General features: G+C 45.6%; 4 protein-coding genes across 4 annotated transcripts; 3 read left to right on the top strand and 1 right to left on the bottom strand.

Moving 5' to 3' along the window:
- Positions 1–423: 423 nt before the first annotated feature.
- On the top strand, positions 424–6,141 carry BHQ10_006716 (uncharacterized protein; the record flags this gene model as incomplete). The annotated part of the gene is made up of 6 exons (XM_040879333.1): positions 424–1,922; positions 2,070–2,378; positions 2,524–2,754; positions 4,280–5,145; positions 5,470–5,969; positions 6,058–6,141. 6 exons carry the CDS (start codon positions 424–426, stop codon positions 6,139–6,141), a joined length of 3,489 nt encoding a protein of 1,162 aa, XP_040735220.1.
- Positions 6,142–6,490: 349 nt separating this feature from the next.
- On the bottom strand, positions 6,491–8,188 carry BHQ10_006715 (uncharacterized protein; the record flags this gene model as incomplete). The annotated part of the gene is made up of 1 exon (XM_040879332.1): positions 6,491–8,188. One exon carries the CDS (start codon positions 8,186–8,188, stop codon positions 6,491–6,493), a length of 1,698 nt encoding a protein of 565 aa, XP_040735219.1.
- Positions 8,189–9,663: 1,475 nt separating this feature from the next.
- On the top strand, positions 9,664–10,038 carry BHQ10_006714 (uncharacterized protein; the record flags this gene model as incomplete). Its single annotated transcript, XM_040879331.1, has 1 exon — positions 9,664–10,038. The coding sequence occupies one exon, from the start codon at positions 9,664–9,666 to the stop codon at positions 10,036–10,038; it is 375 nt and encodes a 124-aa protein (XP_040735218.1).
- Positions 10,039–11,631: 1,593 nt separating this feature from the next.
- On the top strand, positions 11,632–16,349 carry BHQ10_006713 (uncharacterized protein; the record flags this gene model as incomplete). The annotated part of the gene is made up of 6 exons (XM_040879330.1): positions 11,632–12,228; positions 12,283–13,051; positions 15,744–15,763; positions 15,820–15,982; positions 16,037–16,247; positions 16,307–16,349. 6 exons carry the CDS (start codon positions 11,632–11,634, stop codon positions 16,347–16,349), a joined length of 1,803 nt encoding a protein of 600 aa, XP_040735217.1.
- Positions 16,350–17,956: the final 1,607 nt, after the last annotated feature.

The raw sequence follows: 17,956 nt of genomic DNA, 5'->3' as shown, positions 1-17,956 counted from the left end.
CCTTATTGAAGACTACCGAGTGGGCGCCATATGCCTTCAAGCTAAAAACCTTAAGAGTAAGCCTTTGCAGTCCTGATCATATCTCACAAAGTGCGCAAAATTGCATTTCACCTTTTTTTTAACCCGTCGAACCCCCTAACCATGTCGAAGTTGCATGTAGTTGAACGATTAGATCGAATTTCCTAACACATTTGACAGGCGCCCCACAGGCTATAGAGGTAACATTCTGAACGATGTTCGATCGAGTACATATGTCTGGATCTCATAGGCTGACATCTTTAACGGTAAAAGCTTATCAACTCACTCCAGAAAGTTGCATATGATGCTGGATATCCAGAACCACTTCTCATTAGCCTCGATCACGAAAATGGAGGGGTCAACTCAATTTTTGATCCTGATTATATTCATCAATTTCCATCGGCCATGGGCCTAGCTGCCTGTCGATCCCGAGAGTTGACACGCTCTGTATGTCGCGCTGCAGCCAAGGAACTTGCCTGTATAGGGGTCAACTGGCTTGTCGGACCCGTTTTCGATGTGCACTCAGATGCAAAGCCACAACCAATGGGGGTCCGGTGTTTTGGAGAATATCCAGAAATCGTAGCTGAGCAGGCTTTGGAGTCTATGTTGGGATACCAGGAGGGTGGACTTCTAACGTGCATCAAGCATTTTCCAGGATTTGGAAATCTTGACTTTGTAGGATCACCAGCTGATATACCAAATGTCTCTGGTACCTTCGATCAGTTGCTGTCAACCTCTTTAGTACCGTTTCAAACTGCGATCGACAACGGAACAGACTCGATCCTGGTTGGGGCTTGCGGAATGCCTGATGTCAATGATGCGCAGATTCCTTACTCATGCTTATCCCATGCAGTTGTCACTGGCTTATTACGACGCCGCATGGGTTTTGGTGGTGTAATTTTATCAGACTGTCTCGAGATTGAGGCGTTATATGAAGGAGTTGGGGTTAGCCAGGCTGCGGCAATGGCAATCAATGCTGGTTGTGATGTGATCATGCTATGCCAAAGTCATTCCAACCAGATCGAAGCTATCCAGGGAATTAAGACCGCCATTGGATCAGGATTGCTATCCAAAGGTCATGTTCAGGCTGCAGCAGGTCGTGTACGAAGAATGAAACAGCGGAAACTGTCGTGGGACAACGTTTGGAACCTTGGCGGACTATCCGCTTTGGACGTGATGAAGCCGGCACATAGACTGTTGTCGCGGTCGGCATATGATGCTTCTATTACACTGGTCAGGGACTTGGGTCACTGCATTCCTTTGGCAAAGAATAGTGCACCAACTGATGTGCTACTACTTTTAACTCCATTGGTGGAACCATTTGAACGACCATCCAAAAGCGAGGAAGAATCGCAACAAGCTTCGTCCACATCTCCAACCAGCCCATCAAAACTGGTCAATATAGCGAGACATCTCAATCACCGACAAAAAGGATATCTAGAGGGTGAGAGTACTTTTCAAGAGCTGGGTGTTGCCCTGGCAAAGAGATGGCGTGGCAAGGTAGTTCACACCTCATATACTGCAAGTGGAATTAGTCCACTCCATGAACGGCTGGTTTCGGAAGCATCAGCAGTAGTCTTGCTTACAGCTGACGGCGTCCGTAATGTCTATCAATATGGCTTTACGAAGTATATAGTGAGTCTTTGTCAAGGAAGTCAAAACCAGTCTCCAGCGGCCTCGTCCACGATCGGCCTCCCAGAAAAGCCTTGTATCGTTGTCGCAGTAAGCTCGCCATATGACTTCATGAACGACCGACAAGTCACAACATATCTATGTACATATGATCTGACAGGTCCACCTCTGAACACTCTTGTGCGTGTTCTTTTTGGAAAGCTAAAGGCTACTGGTCTTCCTCCGACGGCACGACAAACATCTCCACGTTCAAAAGTGCAGAGGCAACTATGGTTAGTTGAAAAATTTGACTTTGGACGAGATGCATTCCCATTACAAGAAATGTTTGATCAAGTACGTATGGCTGTTTCGAATACTTTTAGCGACCCGGAAGCTCAATATCCGTCATATTGTTTTGAAACATCTCATTATCAAAATAGTTACCAGCCGCTGTTTGAAGCAGAGCATTTCATCGTCCGTAACAGCAGTACCCAGAAGATTTACGGGTTTTGCGCAACCTACTTCAACCAAAACCTTTCGCGCGGTATTATTGCCGCCATTGTGGTATCCACAAGTCACAGAGGCAAAGGCATCGGTTTTTCATTACACCAATATGCTATGCATAGTCTGGAACAACGCCGTGGGATTGAAGTAGTGCAGTTCGGGTCGGAAATTCCCGTTATATTCCCAGGTATACCAAATAGGTTGAGCACCCATCAACTGGGTCTTCGAAGTTGGGTTAGGAACAGGTACGTCCTCACTTGGGGTCATTCATGGTAACTCGAAACTATATCTTGCTCGTCGCCTTGACTTTCCTAGAGTGCTATCTCTTGTTGTCACTTGTTTCGCTGGGTGCCTTCATAATGCTATACTTATCAATTTGTTTCTTTATAGGGGCTGGGATGTCGGAAACTGGGATCACCACGATTTCTATGCGATACGCCTCGTGAATGACTGGCAACCGATCTCAACACCGGAAAAGATTGCTATTGACAACGGATTCTTTTATGACACCGTTCAGACCCAAGACCACGAAGAACTGAACCAGCACCTGCTCATTCAGACTTGCTTCGGCGCCGGTAACTCATTACTACGCCACCCGGTCGTTTTATCGGAGCTTTATCGGTGCGCCCAAACTGACACTCAGGGATGCAAAATTCTCCTAGCGAGGGCCAGAGATGTCAGAAATTCACGAGGCTCGACTGGGAAGGGAAAGATTATAGGTTCAGTCATACTATATCACGCATCATCACAGATGAGTAAATACTTTCCAGTTGAAGATCGGAAGACCGGCGGCCTAGTCGGAGTAGTTTCCTCGCGCGGCGTTCAAGCCGTTCCGATTGTCGAGGGCTTGATCCTCAAGTCCCTTTCAATCCTAATTGATATGGGATTCAATAGCGTACAGACATTTATCGTAAGTTTGAGCTCCATCATATTGCCTCATTGCTGGAAGTGCCTTGCCTCAACTTTAACTCCGCACCTTTGATACTAATAGTGGTACGCATTTAGGTGGGAGATCCTGTTTMCCCGCCGATATTGGTGAACCTCGGGTTTCAAAAGGTTTCTGAATTTCTCAGTATCAGCAAGAAGGTTATACCACAAGCCGCAAGGCGTCTTTCGAATGGTCGTGAGTAGGGTCGACATTTTAATTACACGCCATGACGCGTGTAACACCATGAATCCGCACACATTGTGGAGCTTATAGCTCTATGGTAGCACTAGTACATGAGCTTTCTCCTCTTGTTTTTGCCTAAGATTTCCAGAAGACAGTAAATCCTGGCCTGGTTCTGATACCAAAGCAAGCCGGAAGCTTGTCATCCTCTGTATTGTTAATAATCGGCACAACGATGCAGGGAACTTGGGGTCCGGGGAGGGCTGAAGAGGTGAACGTAAGAGCTGCTCTATCAGAGTGTGAAGAAGCAAAAACGTCGTTACAAAAGTCCTGGGTGCTTTGAGGCGAGATAGTACGAGTTGCTAAAACACTAACTCTTATACAACGCAGAATTTAACGGTATCCTTGAAATTGTGGTAAAAGGAAAGATTTCCCTGTATCAAAGCTGTCAGGGTTATCTCAACGACGCTATAGAGCAAGTTGTAAGCCACGGAGGGCATATTTCTTTCATTAAGTAAAGTATTTGAAACATGCAATACGGCTTCAAGAGTTTTCCTGTATAAACTGTAGCAGCAGAAAGAAGTTTTATCTAGACAAGCCAACGCGTTGTAAGTTTCTTGGAAATTTCCGAGTTAGGCAAGATCCCATTGTTTTCATTCGTGTCTTGATTGCAGCTCTCGGTCGAAGCAGCAGAAGATTAAGGTTCCAGCAGACTGCAACCTTGGATTAGGGGCCAACGCCAGCGTTGCAAGGGATTGGTTAAACCCGTAGGCTCCATATTTTTACTTCAGGGAGCTGCGACCACCTAAATGTAACTAAAAGATTCAACCCCGACCGTCGTACTGCGGGTATGCACTAAAATACGAAACGCTATCTATAATTTCCGCTCCGTTCCGTCCCCAAATTTCAAACCATAACCCACGCTGAGCCTCAGATTGCTGATTGCCTATTCGGTTCCTAATCTCTAATGATAAACCGCCTCCTTTTCTTTTGCACGACGCGTCATTAATATCGCTAAGGATTTCTGCGCCCGTGCAGCAGGTACAGAGCGCGCAACGGCGGTGGAGACGATGCAACCACCGTTGCTGTCTTGAATCAGCGAAGCAGGCTGATCACGATGTCGGACCTCGACTTAGTTGATAATTTGGAGGAAGATGAATTGTCGGAGAATGGAATGGTATCCGACTTGGGTATTGTCGGTGCGGTGCAGGATGGGGATGAGCACACACCTGAACTTTTATCATTCGAAGCCCATGAACAGTTTCAACCAAGAACGGCAAGCAACGAAACCTACTTGACATTCCAACCTCTCAATCTCTCTCAATCCCAGGCTTTCAAGGATTTGGTGGATGTTTCGTTAGTCTCAAACATAAAGATTCAGGCATATCTACGGGGTCGATTCACACATAATGACGAAGCAAGTTTACCCAGCACTCATCGCGAGAACGCTGTCGATATTGCTAATGGCACTGATGATAAGGACACGATTGGTCTTATCTTCTATCGTCGCAACAAGTTCAAGGTTGTTGGAACAATATCTGTCCCGACCACAGTTACCAGTGTCAAGCATGGGATGTTCAGAGACTCCCGAATAACTGGTCTTTATGCCGAATTGGATGCCATAGAAAGCCTCGAAGGTGTCCCGGTGCGCCTTATACACACAAATCCAAAGCCAAAAATGACATCAAAGTCATCGCAGTTGGACCCATCAATTGATCAGGGCGGTTCTAGTCGAATTTTGACGCCACGAACAGCACAAGGCCTTCCTCGGGTTTGCCTTTGGCAGGATAAAAGTGACCAGGATGGAGACCCTAGCCCAAACACGGCTGAGGACAACTCAGGATTACCTATTCCCATTTTCTGGGACAAACTGCAATTCCGTCATGCCACAGCAAAGAAGCGTGGTACGTGGCAGTACTTTTACCTTCGGGTAACAGTGATAGCGATACTGAAAGATGGGACGAGTCATGCACTTTGTCGGAGCCAAAGCTCAGCAATAACTGTGCGCGGGAGATCACCTCAAAGCTTTCCAACGCATGTAAGCAAGTCAATGAAGACGAGCTCTTCAACGGGACGAGGGCCGCAAGCAGCCACAAGGAACCAAGATAGCCACAAAGCAACGGAGTGGAGCAATGATTCTGTTAACTTTCAACCCGCAAACTACAGCTCTACCTTTGATTCTGTTCCCAGTAATCTGCTTTTCTATGATTTCTCTGATCTGGGCATAGGATATAATGATCTTCAATGGCAGGATGGGGATGAAAACGCGGGAGAGCTCAGTACACTGAATGGGTATCTTGACAGTGAAAATCTCATGAACACCTCTACCAGAAATACCCAGAGCATGGATCCTAGCAACAATCTTTTGATCCCATCTTCTGAAACACATCTGCTCCCAAGTGTCCCTAACCTCGGTTCAATATTCAACCTACCAGATTCTTTGTCTTCGTTATCTGCAAATTACTCAAGCTCACAAGATGCTCACGGTGCAACTTTATCTTCGTTCGCGTCTATGCCCCTGAATAGTGGCATGGATGAAGCGGGATCTTCTTCCCTTATTTCACCTAGATCTCTTGAGAATCTGGGTCGTAAACCTACGTCTTCCGAAAAGCCGAATACCATGGACGAGGATGAGAGCGATTTCACGGATGACGAGCGTAAGACCTATTCTTATGAGTATATCCCACTATCTATCAATGACTGGACAGTTCCAGTTGACGCAGTTTATGTAAGTATCGAACTCTTATCCTTGCCTGATTTTCTATACTGGCTACATACTATGCCTACTGAGAAGGAAACTTACATGAAACTCAAAGCGTCCGCATGGAGTACATGCCAGGAAGGTACCCAACACGGAGAAGTCCGTAATGAAGAAACGATACTTTATTTCGGCGAAATAGTACATAATTGAAGTACGTCCTCACAAAAGAATAGTGCCTTCCTGCAACAAGAGAACGAGTGAATAAGAGAACTCAGACACTTGCATTCCATGTAAACCTGAGGATATCTCTAGGAGAGTTTGTCGGGACTAAGAATTTTATGATTACGGCAATGTTACTTTCGGGAACTGTTTAAGGGTTGAATGCGAGATATGATCGCATTAAAGGACTTGATACGCCTATAGCTATCAGGAACGTGTACTTGAACTATGCTTGAAACATTAATCTGGAAATTAATCAATATATCAATGGATATTCTTTACGATACAGCAGCTTTAGAGATATGTTCCATGTAGATTCAAGAATGCTTTTACCAGTTTACCTTGACGCCTACAGGAAGCGCCCACACTTGGCTATCAATCTCGTACTGACATGCGGACAAGGTTGATTGAGTGGACTCGGTTACGCATTGCTTGTTCAGTCTGTTCGTCAAGTAACCATGGACTGAATAATCCCACTGCTGAGCCAGATCGACAGGAATGAGTGCACACGGCTCCAGCTTTGCCTGTTTGCCACTCGCTGTGAGACAGAGACTGGTGTCAGAAAGGGGGCTGATGGTTCCCACGAGTGGTCGAATATGCCACACCTGCTCATCTGTGCCAGAACAAGTGTTGAAAGCAATTTGGCCGGTCTTTCCATTTGAGCTCGTGGCAGTGAGACAATTGGATGAAGCGTCGTTGAAGATGAGGCCAGTTGGAGTAACAAGATCAGCTAGTACCGTCGATAGGGAGATTCGATAGACTGCGGTAGCGTGGGTAGCTAAATCTTTAATCTCTAGGCTGTCTCTGAATACAGAAGTCTTGCCAGTCCAGAGATCTTTTGCGGTGTATTCAATCTTGATACCCAGGACTTCCTCGACCAACCCCAAGCGAGGTACGCTAACTGCTGTACTAGCTGTGTCATTACCCAAGTTAAGTACCGTTAGCAGGCGATCGCCGTTATCCAGGCTTTTCGTAAACACATCGAATGTCCCGTCACGGCTGACTAAGGTTGCTTGCTGAGCTAATTTATCTTGATCGACCGCAATCAAATCAGCATTTTTCAAATACGAAAGTACATCCTCTGGCAGCTCTGGAATCCAGGCGCTAATGATAAGGGGCGCGGAAAAAGACGACCAAAGAGCGAACTGAGACTTCTTTTCGTCCAGAGAAAGGCCAGGGTGATCCGCAATCAGAAAATCTGGGTCATTGTAATATCCAGGAACCTGATAACGTGCAAGTAGGATCTCATAGTTGTAGTTTTGCATGATGCTTCCCCATGGACTCGTAACGCCATCCCACGAGGTCGCATTCAAAGCATACACTATAATGTCAGATGAGTGTCTTGCTAGTTCTCCATTGTATGGCATGTAATCCATGGTTGTGTACCAATCGGTCAAATTATCGGATCCGGTGATCCATTTTGAAAAGTAAGCAGGTGCCGACTGCGAGAAGATCAGTGGCGCAGACATGTTGGTGAAGACTTCATGCCAGGTCGAATACCGCTTTTGATATTCGGCTTCGGTTGCCGGGGATACATTACAACCATCGACTTTTAGATAGTCGATTCCCCAGGACGCAAATGTCTCTGCATCAATAGCTTCGTAACTATATGATCCAGGGCCGCCGCCGCAGGTGACATTCCCCGCATCTTCGTAGATGCCAAAGTAAAAACCACGCTCTTTCAAGTACTGTCCCAGCCAGGGTAGTCCGTGAGGAAATGTTGTTGTGTTCCAGGTCAAGGTGTTGTGTTCTGTGCGGGAGTCTGCCATCCAGCAGTCATCGAGATTAATACGATTGTAGCCGGCAGCATGCAGTCCTGTGGAGACCATAGAATCAGCCGTTTGAGTGAAGATGGTCTCGTTGATATCGCACTCGAAGCGCGACCAGTCGTTGAATCCCATGGGCGGTGTTGGCAGCAGGCCTGGGTTCTCAATTGAGGCGCTACATCTGGCGATCATCCAGCCGCTGACTGCGGTGACCGCAGCGACCGCCTGCAGCAGCGACGTATCTTTCCTGTAGGTATGCATTTCTCTCAATATTCGTGCAGAGAAGAAATACAGGATATGCAGAAGACTGAAGCGAACTTTGTGCCACTTGCAACAAGTGATGGTCTGTCCTCGCAGTTATATATCTACTTGCAAGAATCTCTCAATTAGAGTATAGAGGTAACTAACACCAATGTTGACGACGCACTAGTCTGCTATCGAAGTAGGCCATGTTACAATGTTGCAATCCATGCATTGCTGGAATTTATCATCTGGTCTATCGCGGTAGTGTACTATAGTAAATAGCTAGCGTTAGTCGCAAACAGAGTAGTTACTACGGAGTTGGCATGTTCAAGCTGGGTTGGCTACTACTACATAGTAGGGATTGTTCAGTGTTTATCTTGGGAGACGCCGAGTATGGGGAACGTTTGTCTGGGCCCCACACTCGAGTTATGATTGGCCACTATTTGGAAAACCAGCCCGCATTTATAGCTGATCCACCAATCATATTGAGAGATGATCTCAATTCAAGAAGGGCAGCTGACCAATGACATTATTTCACTCCACTAAATCCCCCGTTGGTGTGGGGCTTCACTCGGCTTTTATCTGTATCTTGGACCAATCACAACTCTGCGTTTCAAAAATACCACCATCCCCCTGAACATATCAACACATTTTATATTTCTCTGTCCATCATACTCTCAGCTCAGAGTAGCCGAGCCCACCAAGACCAGAAACTCATCACGCAGCAATGCCCTCCGAGACTCTGTCAAGCGGGCCAAAGCGGCGGCGGATCCGGTAATTTGGCGCGTGTGGAGCCGGGGGAAGATAGCGAGAACCTTAACGCGAAAAGTGTAACGTAGCAGCTTTCCGCATCTAACATTTCTCGACTTGCGCATCTAAAATCTTGTTACAGTGTTGAACCCCCAGGTTGATAGCCATCCCGCGTTACTGCTATCTCCAAAGCTTATCGCTCAATGCTCCACCAGATACTCCGCACAGTAAGCGGACCGTCATGGCAAGGGTGACTTTGTTGCAACGAGTCAATGAAAAGGTCTAATACAGCTATCTCCTCCGTGAGGAACGAGAAATCAATGGACTTACGCTGTCAATCCGATGCCAGGTGGTTTTATCACGATTTGACTGTCTTATCTGCGGAGTTGCATTGATCATATATTGACCAAGATAACGACCCAATTTTTACACGCGATTGAGAACGGTGATCCTTTGTACCGTAGCTGGTAGCTAGTGTCGAGCTGAAAGGGATCTATTGCCGACGCCTGTAACCCTAATCCTTCAGGCCAACATTAGCCCTAAACCCTAAGCCCTAGAGCTGTACACTCGACGTCATGGTGATGAAAGCAACGTATTGACTCAACAACCAAAAACGTCAACAACAAAGAAATTTCCCCTGAATCCACAAGACAAACTCATTATACAGCCATTTTCCAATTTACAAGTAGATTTGCGACTGTGTGCTACTTACAACGACGAAGGGGTCGTCACCAACAGACGACATGGCAGAAAACAAGCCTCCTCCAAGACGCCAGCAGGTACCGGCAGCGTCCACCACTCAGGTGCCAACTGTCGGTACAGTCCACAGTTTCAAGCGACTCTTATCATATTCAGACAATTTATCGATTAATGGACAAACCGCCAACCCCGAAGCACTATCCGCTGCCGTCACGTCGGACAAGAAAGAGGAAGGCCATCGCAACTCGGAGAACATGGTCAAAGCTGCACTAACTGAGCTTCTTAACGATGAGGATGTCAAAAATAATCCAGCTGGCAACAAATCCGTACAGAATCTACTCATGAAGACCGAGAAAGAGTGGAGAAAACAGCGCAGAAAGACGGTACATGAGCGCGACCCTGACCAACCTCCGAAGTAGGCGGATGTATCCCAACTACGTGCACAATATCGACGGGTTTCACAGCTGCCCGTCTACTCTTCAGACACGGTAATTATTTGGCCCCAGAACACCCTGCTAGTAGTTTGAAAATCAACGGATTTTGACATGCTATCCAGTGTCCCAAATCGGGAAACGAGAGTCCTCCAAAACGACGAAAGGCGCCCGCAATACCCGATACCTTATCTGTGAGAGATGAACCTTTATCTCTTAATGAAAGCAATTACTTGCTGGATTTGTACCCTACAACTCACTTTGCCCTCAACGAACGATTCGGCGAGTCTGGGCTTGCAGGAAGCACATTGATACATAATCTATGCATGTGGAAGGTATCAGTACCCGAACAGATTGAAACCGTTGTGATGAATGAATATTGAGATTCAAAGCGTCATATTTACAAGGGATCGGGCCTCTAAGTGATGGTCCCAATCGTTGTTTGAAATGAAATTGTACATTTCTTTTGTGAGCGGCTGCATGAGTTGAGCAATGATTAGCACCATCACGTTGCTACCTACACAATTAATAGATAGGCATAACCTTGTGCTTTCTGGTCTGAACTATGGAATGTGCTCGACTTGAAGAATATCGAGCAATTAAGAACATCCAGTCAAAGCGGCGTACCATCTTCCTACCGCTGACTGGACAAGACACCCCGCTTATAACAAGCTCATGTCTACAGCAAGACAACGGACTGATCTAGAGCGGTTCTGAGAATAGTCATCATCTTATTAGTGAGAATGTTTCTGGTCATGAATATCTTCTACCAAGCCCTCCTTTTGCCGTTGTGGCTGTTACCCGAGCAGACTCGTCCATGTCCTCCCAATTTATTGGTGCGACTACAGTCCCTGCCACGTTGACAGGAAATTTAATGGTATTAGCAACAAGATGCACGATCTATCTTCACGGATTGCCTAATAGTCCAGGACCCCCCGCCAGCGCCTCTAGCCAGGGATTTTAGCAAGAGGTCGACCTTGTGTGCCATTTCTGAACAAATCTAGGACAGACGAGAGTCGGAAATGCTGTGGTCAGGCCAGCTCGAGTGTATGTTTCGCAGACTTCGAAGACGACGCGTAGTCTTTGACTACCCCTGCAACTTCGGCCATTACTTCTGCAGCTCTACCAACCGCTGCAACAGGTGGTGCAGTTTCAAGCACAAAGTCGGAAACGAATGCCAGACGAATCCACAATAAGCAGCTAGAATTGGAATCCAAAGAAGTCTCTTGGGAAGATGTAGGTCTCATTGTTGATGATGAACATGTAGGTAGTCATCCGTCCGTAACAAACGCTACTGTCAAGCGTGGCTTAGGAGCGCTCCCATGTATGCCACGCGTCAATTCTTCAGCAATAGATTCAACCAAACCAATTTTTATTTCATGCTCTCTAAGTAAGCGAGGAAAGTTGCGAATCTGTGAGACAAATTGAGACCATAACAAAGGAGAGGAAATTGGCCAATCAGAACGGACAGTCTATCTCCGAGATGTGCCGACGTGTTCTCCGTCAACTCCGACAGCTTTTCTGTCTTCCCCCTCTCTTTCCGTAACATCCCTTTATCCTACGCGACCAACGCACGCGATAATGCAGTCTTCGCTCCCTTCAGCTCGGACTTCGACATCTCCGAGGCCCAGCTCGCATTCAGTCCAAGGAAAGCGAAAGCGCAAGACCCTCTCATGCTATGAATGTAGACGGCGAAAACTGAAATGTGATCGCGAGGAGCCTTCGTGTAGCCGCTGTAGAAAAGCCGGACAGCCAGATTTATGCTCCTATGTTTACGATGCTTCATTGCTCTCCACAAACCGACAGTCTTCGAATACGCCAGGCTTGCTTCCGCCGTCATCTTCTCTCTCCCAGCAGCTTCATCCTTCTCCGCGCGGTATCCCCTCGCGGAACCACGTTTCAACACCGCGAGTAGCCCCCCAATTCCTTGATATCAGCGGCAAGGAATATGCACCGTCCACTTTACAGGCAGTCCAAAACCAAGGAACTTGGCAATTACTGGGAAATCTTTCCCTTGCCACCAACGGTGCAGAAGCTAGGCCTGCTATCAGCGGTGACACGACAGATGTCGCTGCGGGCGCCCAGGAGTCGATCCCGAAAGAAACTGTGATTTTTCGCGGAGAAAATTTCCGAACTCAATATTACGGCGGCAGCAATGCAACCAGCTCTATTGCTCATGTGAGGCTCCATTGTCGTTGAATAAAGTACAATCCTAACTCCGCACCATGACAGTTTCCAGAACTTCGCTCATTTATGAAAGAGACCATTCACAGTCAGACGGGTTTACCCCGTGTTCAGCGAGAATTAAAGTCACTACAAGTCAAATGGAAAGGTATCAGAGTCGATGATGCATGGTTCCTGACCCATGATGAATTGCTTCAATTACTCCCTGACCGAGAGACTGCAGACCGACATGTCAATCTGTACTTCGACACTGTTGAAATTACCTATAGAATACTACACTATCAGAGCTTCCAGGAACAGTACGAGCTGTTATGGCAAGACCCAAAGCAGGTCAACTCCGCAGTTGTGATCATCCTTCTACTCGTCATGGCGTCTGTTGACGTCCTGTTTTCGCATGAACAGCCAAGATATATTGGTGATAGTTCCGTGTCTAGGGAGCGCGCAACCTTCTGGATCGAGGTGTCTGAGAAATGGCTGGTGCGCCAAAGCTACAAGCACGCGTATCTCGCAATCTGGCAAATCCGCTGTCTAATTGTATTCGCCAAGCAGATCAATGTCGTGAAGAAAAAGCGCATCTGGACGGAAGCTGGAACACTATTAAGGGAGGCTATGTCTGCCGGTTTTCATCGTGATCCTAGTGTGCTAGGAGAGAAGGTTTCTTTCTTTGACCAGGAAATGCGCAGGAGACTGTGGGCTACCATTATAGAAATGGAACTACAGATCTCAATCGACCGGGGAATGCCCTCTGCTTCCGCTGGTATTCCTTCGGACACGGCTACTGTACTCAATGTTCATGACGAAGAATTGGAAAAGAACAGTCGGCCGACATCTAGATCAATTCGCGAGTACACCTCGACCTCCTATCTCCACATTTCGAGGTCAAGCTTTTCTCTTAGAGTGTCTTTGAATTCAATGATAAACGATCTGAGTTCTCCACTAGTCCATGAAAATATTCTTGATTATGAAGACATGATCACAAGAGAACTTCAAAGGCTACAATCTAGTGGAGTCAACCACAGACAGGCGCATGAAAACAAGAGGAGGACCATGGTAAGATCATTACTCGACATTCAATTGCGACAATTCTTAGTTATGCTCCACGCACCTTTTGCACGACAAACACAAACAAGCTCGAGATATGCCTTGTCTAGGATCACTTGTCTTACGGCCGCTGCGGAGATTGTTAAGATGTATTCGGATCTGATCGCGGCAGGGAATTTTGCCATTTTGCTGCAGAGAAATGATTACTTCCGAGCTGCACTTGTGATATGTCAAAGCACATACACGGACCTGACCATCAAAAGTAAGTACTACCCAGTCGGTCCCTCGCTGAGAAGACTATCTACGGATCGACTTTATTAAATGGAGAGAAACACAGATAATTATTTCATGAATTCGAATAGCACTATGTTTATCCAGTATTTGGAAGATGTTCTTGGAATGTTGGAACATCGGATTTCGCAACATGGAACAGGTTATACCTACTACTGGTACATTTCGGCTGCGTCTGCATTCTTGCGATCTGTGTTAGTTCCGTCCCAAAGCACAGTAGAAAAGGAAGGCGCTATAAACAGAGTCACGAGACAGTATTGTCGCGTACTAGAAGCACAGCAAGATATAGACAGTGCCAAGAATATAATAATGCCAATGCATTTGCGAAGTGTAAGTGCAGGTCCCTTGACCAACCCGAGCGAAGTCAAGAGTTGCTATAGTCGGTGAGCACACATCTGACTTTGATCTAGATGAAGTCGGCTAGAAACGTGGAGCTTTCGAATAATAATGGCGAATCTGCTGCACTTGAGATGATTCCCGCAGATGACTCACAGGTATAACCACTGCTTCAATTGCTTCTTACCATCATTTGCTAACCAATCATCTTGTAGCTTATGGAATCTCTAGAATTGCCGTTGGATGAATTCTTCTTCGGAAACCCATCCGCTTGGACTTTCGAAAATCTCTGGAATACGATGGACTGAGAAGTTTTGACCAATATATACACTTTATTCCTTTAGAAAAATCTTATCAGGAGGATGAACTAATTGTGAGGGATAATTAAGGACCAGCAGGTACTTTTATAGAAGTCTTTCCAGTGATTTTGTGAGAATACTGGCTGCCTAAAATGGTTAGCCCTTGAAAGAATAGCTTGATGTATCTATTCGCAGATAACATTGGGCCAATTGATGAATGAAGCCGAATATTGTGAAAAGTCCAGAATTCCCAGACCATTGTGGGAATTTCAACAATGTGCACATTTTACAGAAAAAACCAGCGTGTAATAATAACACTAGCTTTAAGAGTGCCCCATGCCATACACGTCTAGTCTATGCATAGGCTACCTAGGTAGGTTGGGGTTAAGGTTAACCATAGCCTACTGGAGCTATTTGGTTTGGTAATGAGAGTCTGATTTATCTAAATCTGCACTGAATATCATACAACTAACGTTTTTCAAAGTCGAAGAAATATAAGTATTGTTTAATATATGTGAGCTGGGTTAGGCACAAATTTAGGTAGCATGCAGAATGGCCCGTTTCAAGACAAATTTTGGATTGAGTAGCGTGGGTAACCTGAAAACAAATACTACTACTAGATCCACCATCCACGTTCTTGGTTGTAGAACGCTAAGTGTTGTTCGTGTGTGATTCAACAAGTCGGCAAACTCATAACTATCGCTGATCAGTATGTAACGTGATTGGCTACTCGCATCTCGCAACATTTGCTTGGTCGATCATAAGTAGCCATGCCGAGGTTATTACCACATCGGGTAATTGACGATCGTGACGATCATGAGGTCTCGATCTTTGACTTCATTATAGCAAACGCGAACAGTGGCAAAAATTCCCAAAACAGAACAGCAGATATTTCTAGAGCCTCAGAGATAGTTTCTCGGTTCTCGAGAGTCGGTCCTCGTTCTTCGTAACCTTCTATTCATACTACCGGAACTATTTTAGTACCATGTGCAGCCACCTGCGACACGTAGTCATGGTTAGACTCTTTATCGGCCGTAAGTGTTGTTTCTCTAGCTCATTCGACGGCGGAACAGCGGCGTCGAATAGCTTTGTCAACATCGCACCCGAACATCAATCCTTTTGGTGTCTTTTCCATTCTGTATACATCATGATATCGTGCTCTATGCGAACATGTGAAATTACGCCACCTGGCTCTACGTACCTTTGACATGCCTTTCGTTTTCCTTCTTTTCAAATTATGTCAAATAAGTCATACTTATTCAAAATCGTTAGCTATGAAAACCCAATGATTATAAATAGTGCGTCAATTAGTCGCCTAAACTCCCAAGTTTCTCGAAAACAAAGAGTAATTAGATATTATAACGCCGTACTTTGAACTTTTACATCGCCAGTTACATATAAATACTCCAGTCAGACCTCGAACCCTTACTTAGATCTGTTCATCGCAACTCGCCAATAGCACGATGTCAAAATCTGACTCGAAGCCAAGCTCCACCATCACGAACATTATGCCACGGTATTTGCTGGCAATAATTCGTCTAGGACAGTTCGCTTTTGGTGCGGTATGTGAATTTATTGCTTTTCTAGTCTTCAATTTGACTCTACTAACATTGATTAGGTCGTGACCGGGATTATTGGTTACTTCATCAGCTTGTTTGACACAGACGACGCTGGCTTTTTGCTGGGACGTTGGATCTACATTGAAGTCCTCGCTGGTCTCTCAGTTATTCTAGGACTTGTCTTTGTACTCCCAGCATTTCTCTCATTCTTCATTTGGCCTAGTATGTGCATCCCTCTTGCATGAATATTGACAGCAGCTAACCTACTCATAAAAGTTGATGTGGTAATTGCTTTGGCATGGTTTGCGGCTTTTGGACTTCTTTTTGATGCCCTTGACGGAGTTGTTTGCGGTGGCTTTGACGGCCTGAGTCCCGTGGATGGAGGGAACTGTTCCATTTGGGAAGCCGCCGAGGCATTTACCTTTCTGTCCGCATTCACCTGGTTGGTCACAGGTTTCTTTGGTCTCTATCTGGTATGGCGTGCCGAGTAAGTCTCTTAAATGTCAAGCATAATTTCGTCATATGGATACTAATATGCATGACAAGTGGACATGGCGCGAACCGCTGGCATCAAACCTACGACGTCTAATTCAATATGGCTTGCTCGCGATTCTAGCTGAAACCTCTCGTAGGTTTCACAGAAAATTTACGGCGATACAAAACATCCGAGAAAGATATTTGATCAGTGATGAGTCGAAAATAGCTCTTCGTAAGATCTCGATCGGAAATGCTCTCGTCATTCCGTCAATGATGAATGACACCATGAGCGATATCAGGGAAGCTGTCCATGCTAGGAATTTTTGACATAGATGAATTTCGGAGTCTGATTTTACGGAATTAATACCGGTATACGATAGATAGATAGACCATTATTTTATGTAATGATTAATGAGAAATGGCGATTACAAAAGCATGATAATCGAACTCTTGATGCAATCTATAACCTACCAGCTGCTTTATGATTTAAAGCCGACATTAAATCTTCTCATAAGAAATAAAGCTAATTTACCCATAACAATTCCAGATCTCAGGATATAAATGTACTCTGTAGATAAAGATAATGAGCTAGCAGTATCTCCTACCAAATAAACAGAAGAGATCAGGGGGGGTATCCACTTACGTTTCTCTCTCTAAAGTGATTCGTGCACATACTCCTCACTGCTGGTTGGATATCATATCAGTGCGCAATCATGAAGGTCATCGAGTCGGCACTGACTGACAGTCGCTTTAGGGTTAACAAGATCTACGGTCAGCGCCACCGATATGTGCACTGTCCGTCCATCGGAACCCGCCGTTAACAAGCCATCAACTGATAAACCCCAAAGGATATTTATTTAGTCAAACCAATCATCGATTCAACCATTATCATAAAGATCTCGCGCTTGATTTCAGCACAGATTTAGACCTCTAAAATCCATCCGGTGCTATCGTTCTAGCACTAAGTAGCTCGATAATTAGTTTCGAAGCGAGGACGAAGCCTTGAGTGTTAGATACGTATGCGCTACAGCGGCAACCTCCGGGTTCTTACACACAATGTCATAGCTAAGTAGAAATTTACATGGGAAATGAGTATTTCTATATCAAGAGGATAATGTTAAATGGATCTGATGTGCCACGATCATGGTGCTATACGCTCTTTCCGGTATTTAAACTGCTAGTACTCTTCACAAACCTGCGCAGGATGGTCCTCTCAAAGAGAGTCTCAACTGTCAATTTAGGATCGAGCCTGCTTCGAGATGTCTGGATATTTGCAGTGATTTCAGTCGTTGTAGTTATGCTTAGAGTTGCGTCCAAAGCTCGATTGGGGACGTTTGCACTGGACGATGGGCTGATTATTTTTGCAATGGTTAGCAGTACCAATCGATATGACACTGCAGAAATGCCTTATTAGACTACGCTTTCTAATCCCCATATCATTCTAGTGCGCAGCTTTGACCGGATCAACAATACTTACCATTGGAATCGAAAATGGGTATGGTCAGCAAGTATGGGATATAAGCCCAGATAATGTTTCTACAGTCATTATGTATGACTACTTGTCGCAGACATTCGGCTCAGCAGCAGGAGCCATTGGTCGGATTGCTTTTGCACTCTTCATCATTAGCGTACTAGGCACGAGAAAGGGTCATCGGACTGTGCTATGGGCTTTGATTGGAGCACAGATCATCATAAATGCTCTATTCATCCTTATTATAT

Source organism: Talaromyces amestolkiae (genome assembly GCF_001896365.1).
Source record: "Talaromyces amestolkiae strain CIB chromosome Unknown scaffold13.1, whole genome shotgun sequence".
Lineage (NCBI taxonomy): Eukaryota > Fungi > Ascomycota > Eurotiomycetes > Eurotiales > Trichocomaceae > Talaromyces > Talaromyces amestolkiae.
The sequence above is the reverse complement of the archived record's forward strand: the minus strand, read 5'-3'. Positions and strand labels throughout refer to the sequence as shown.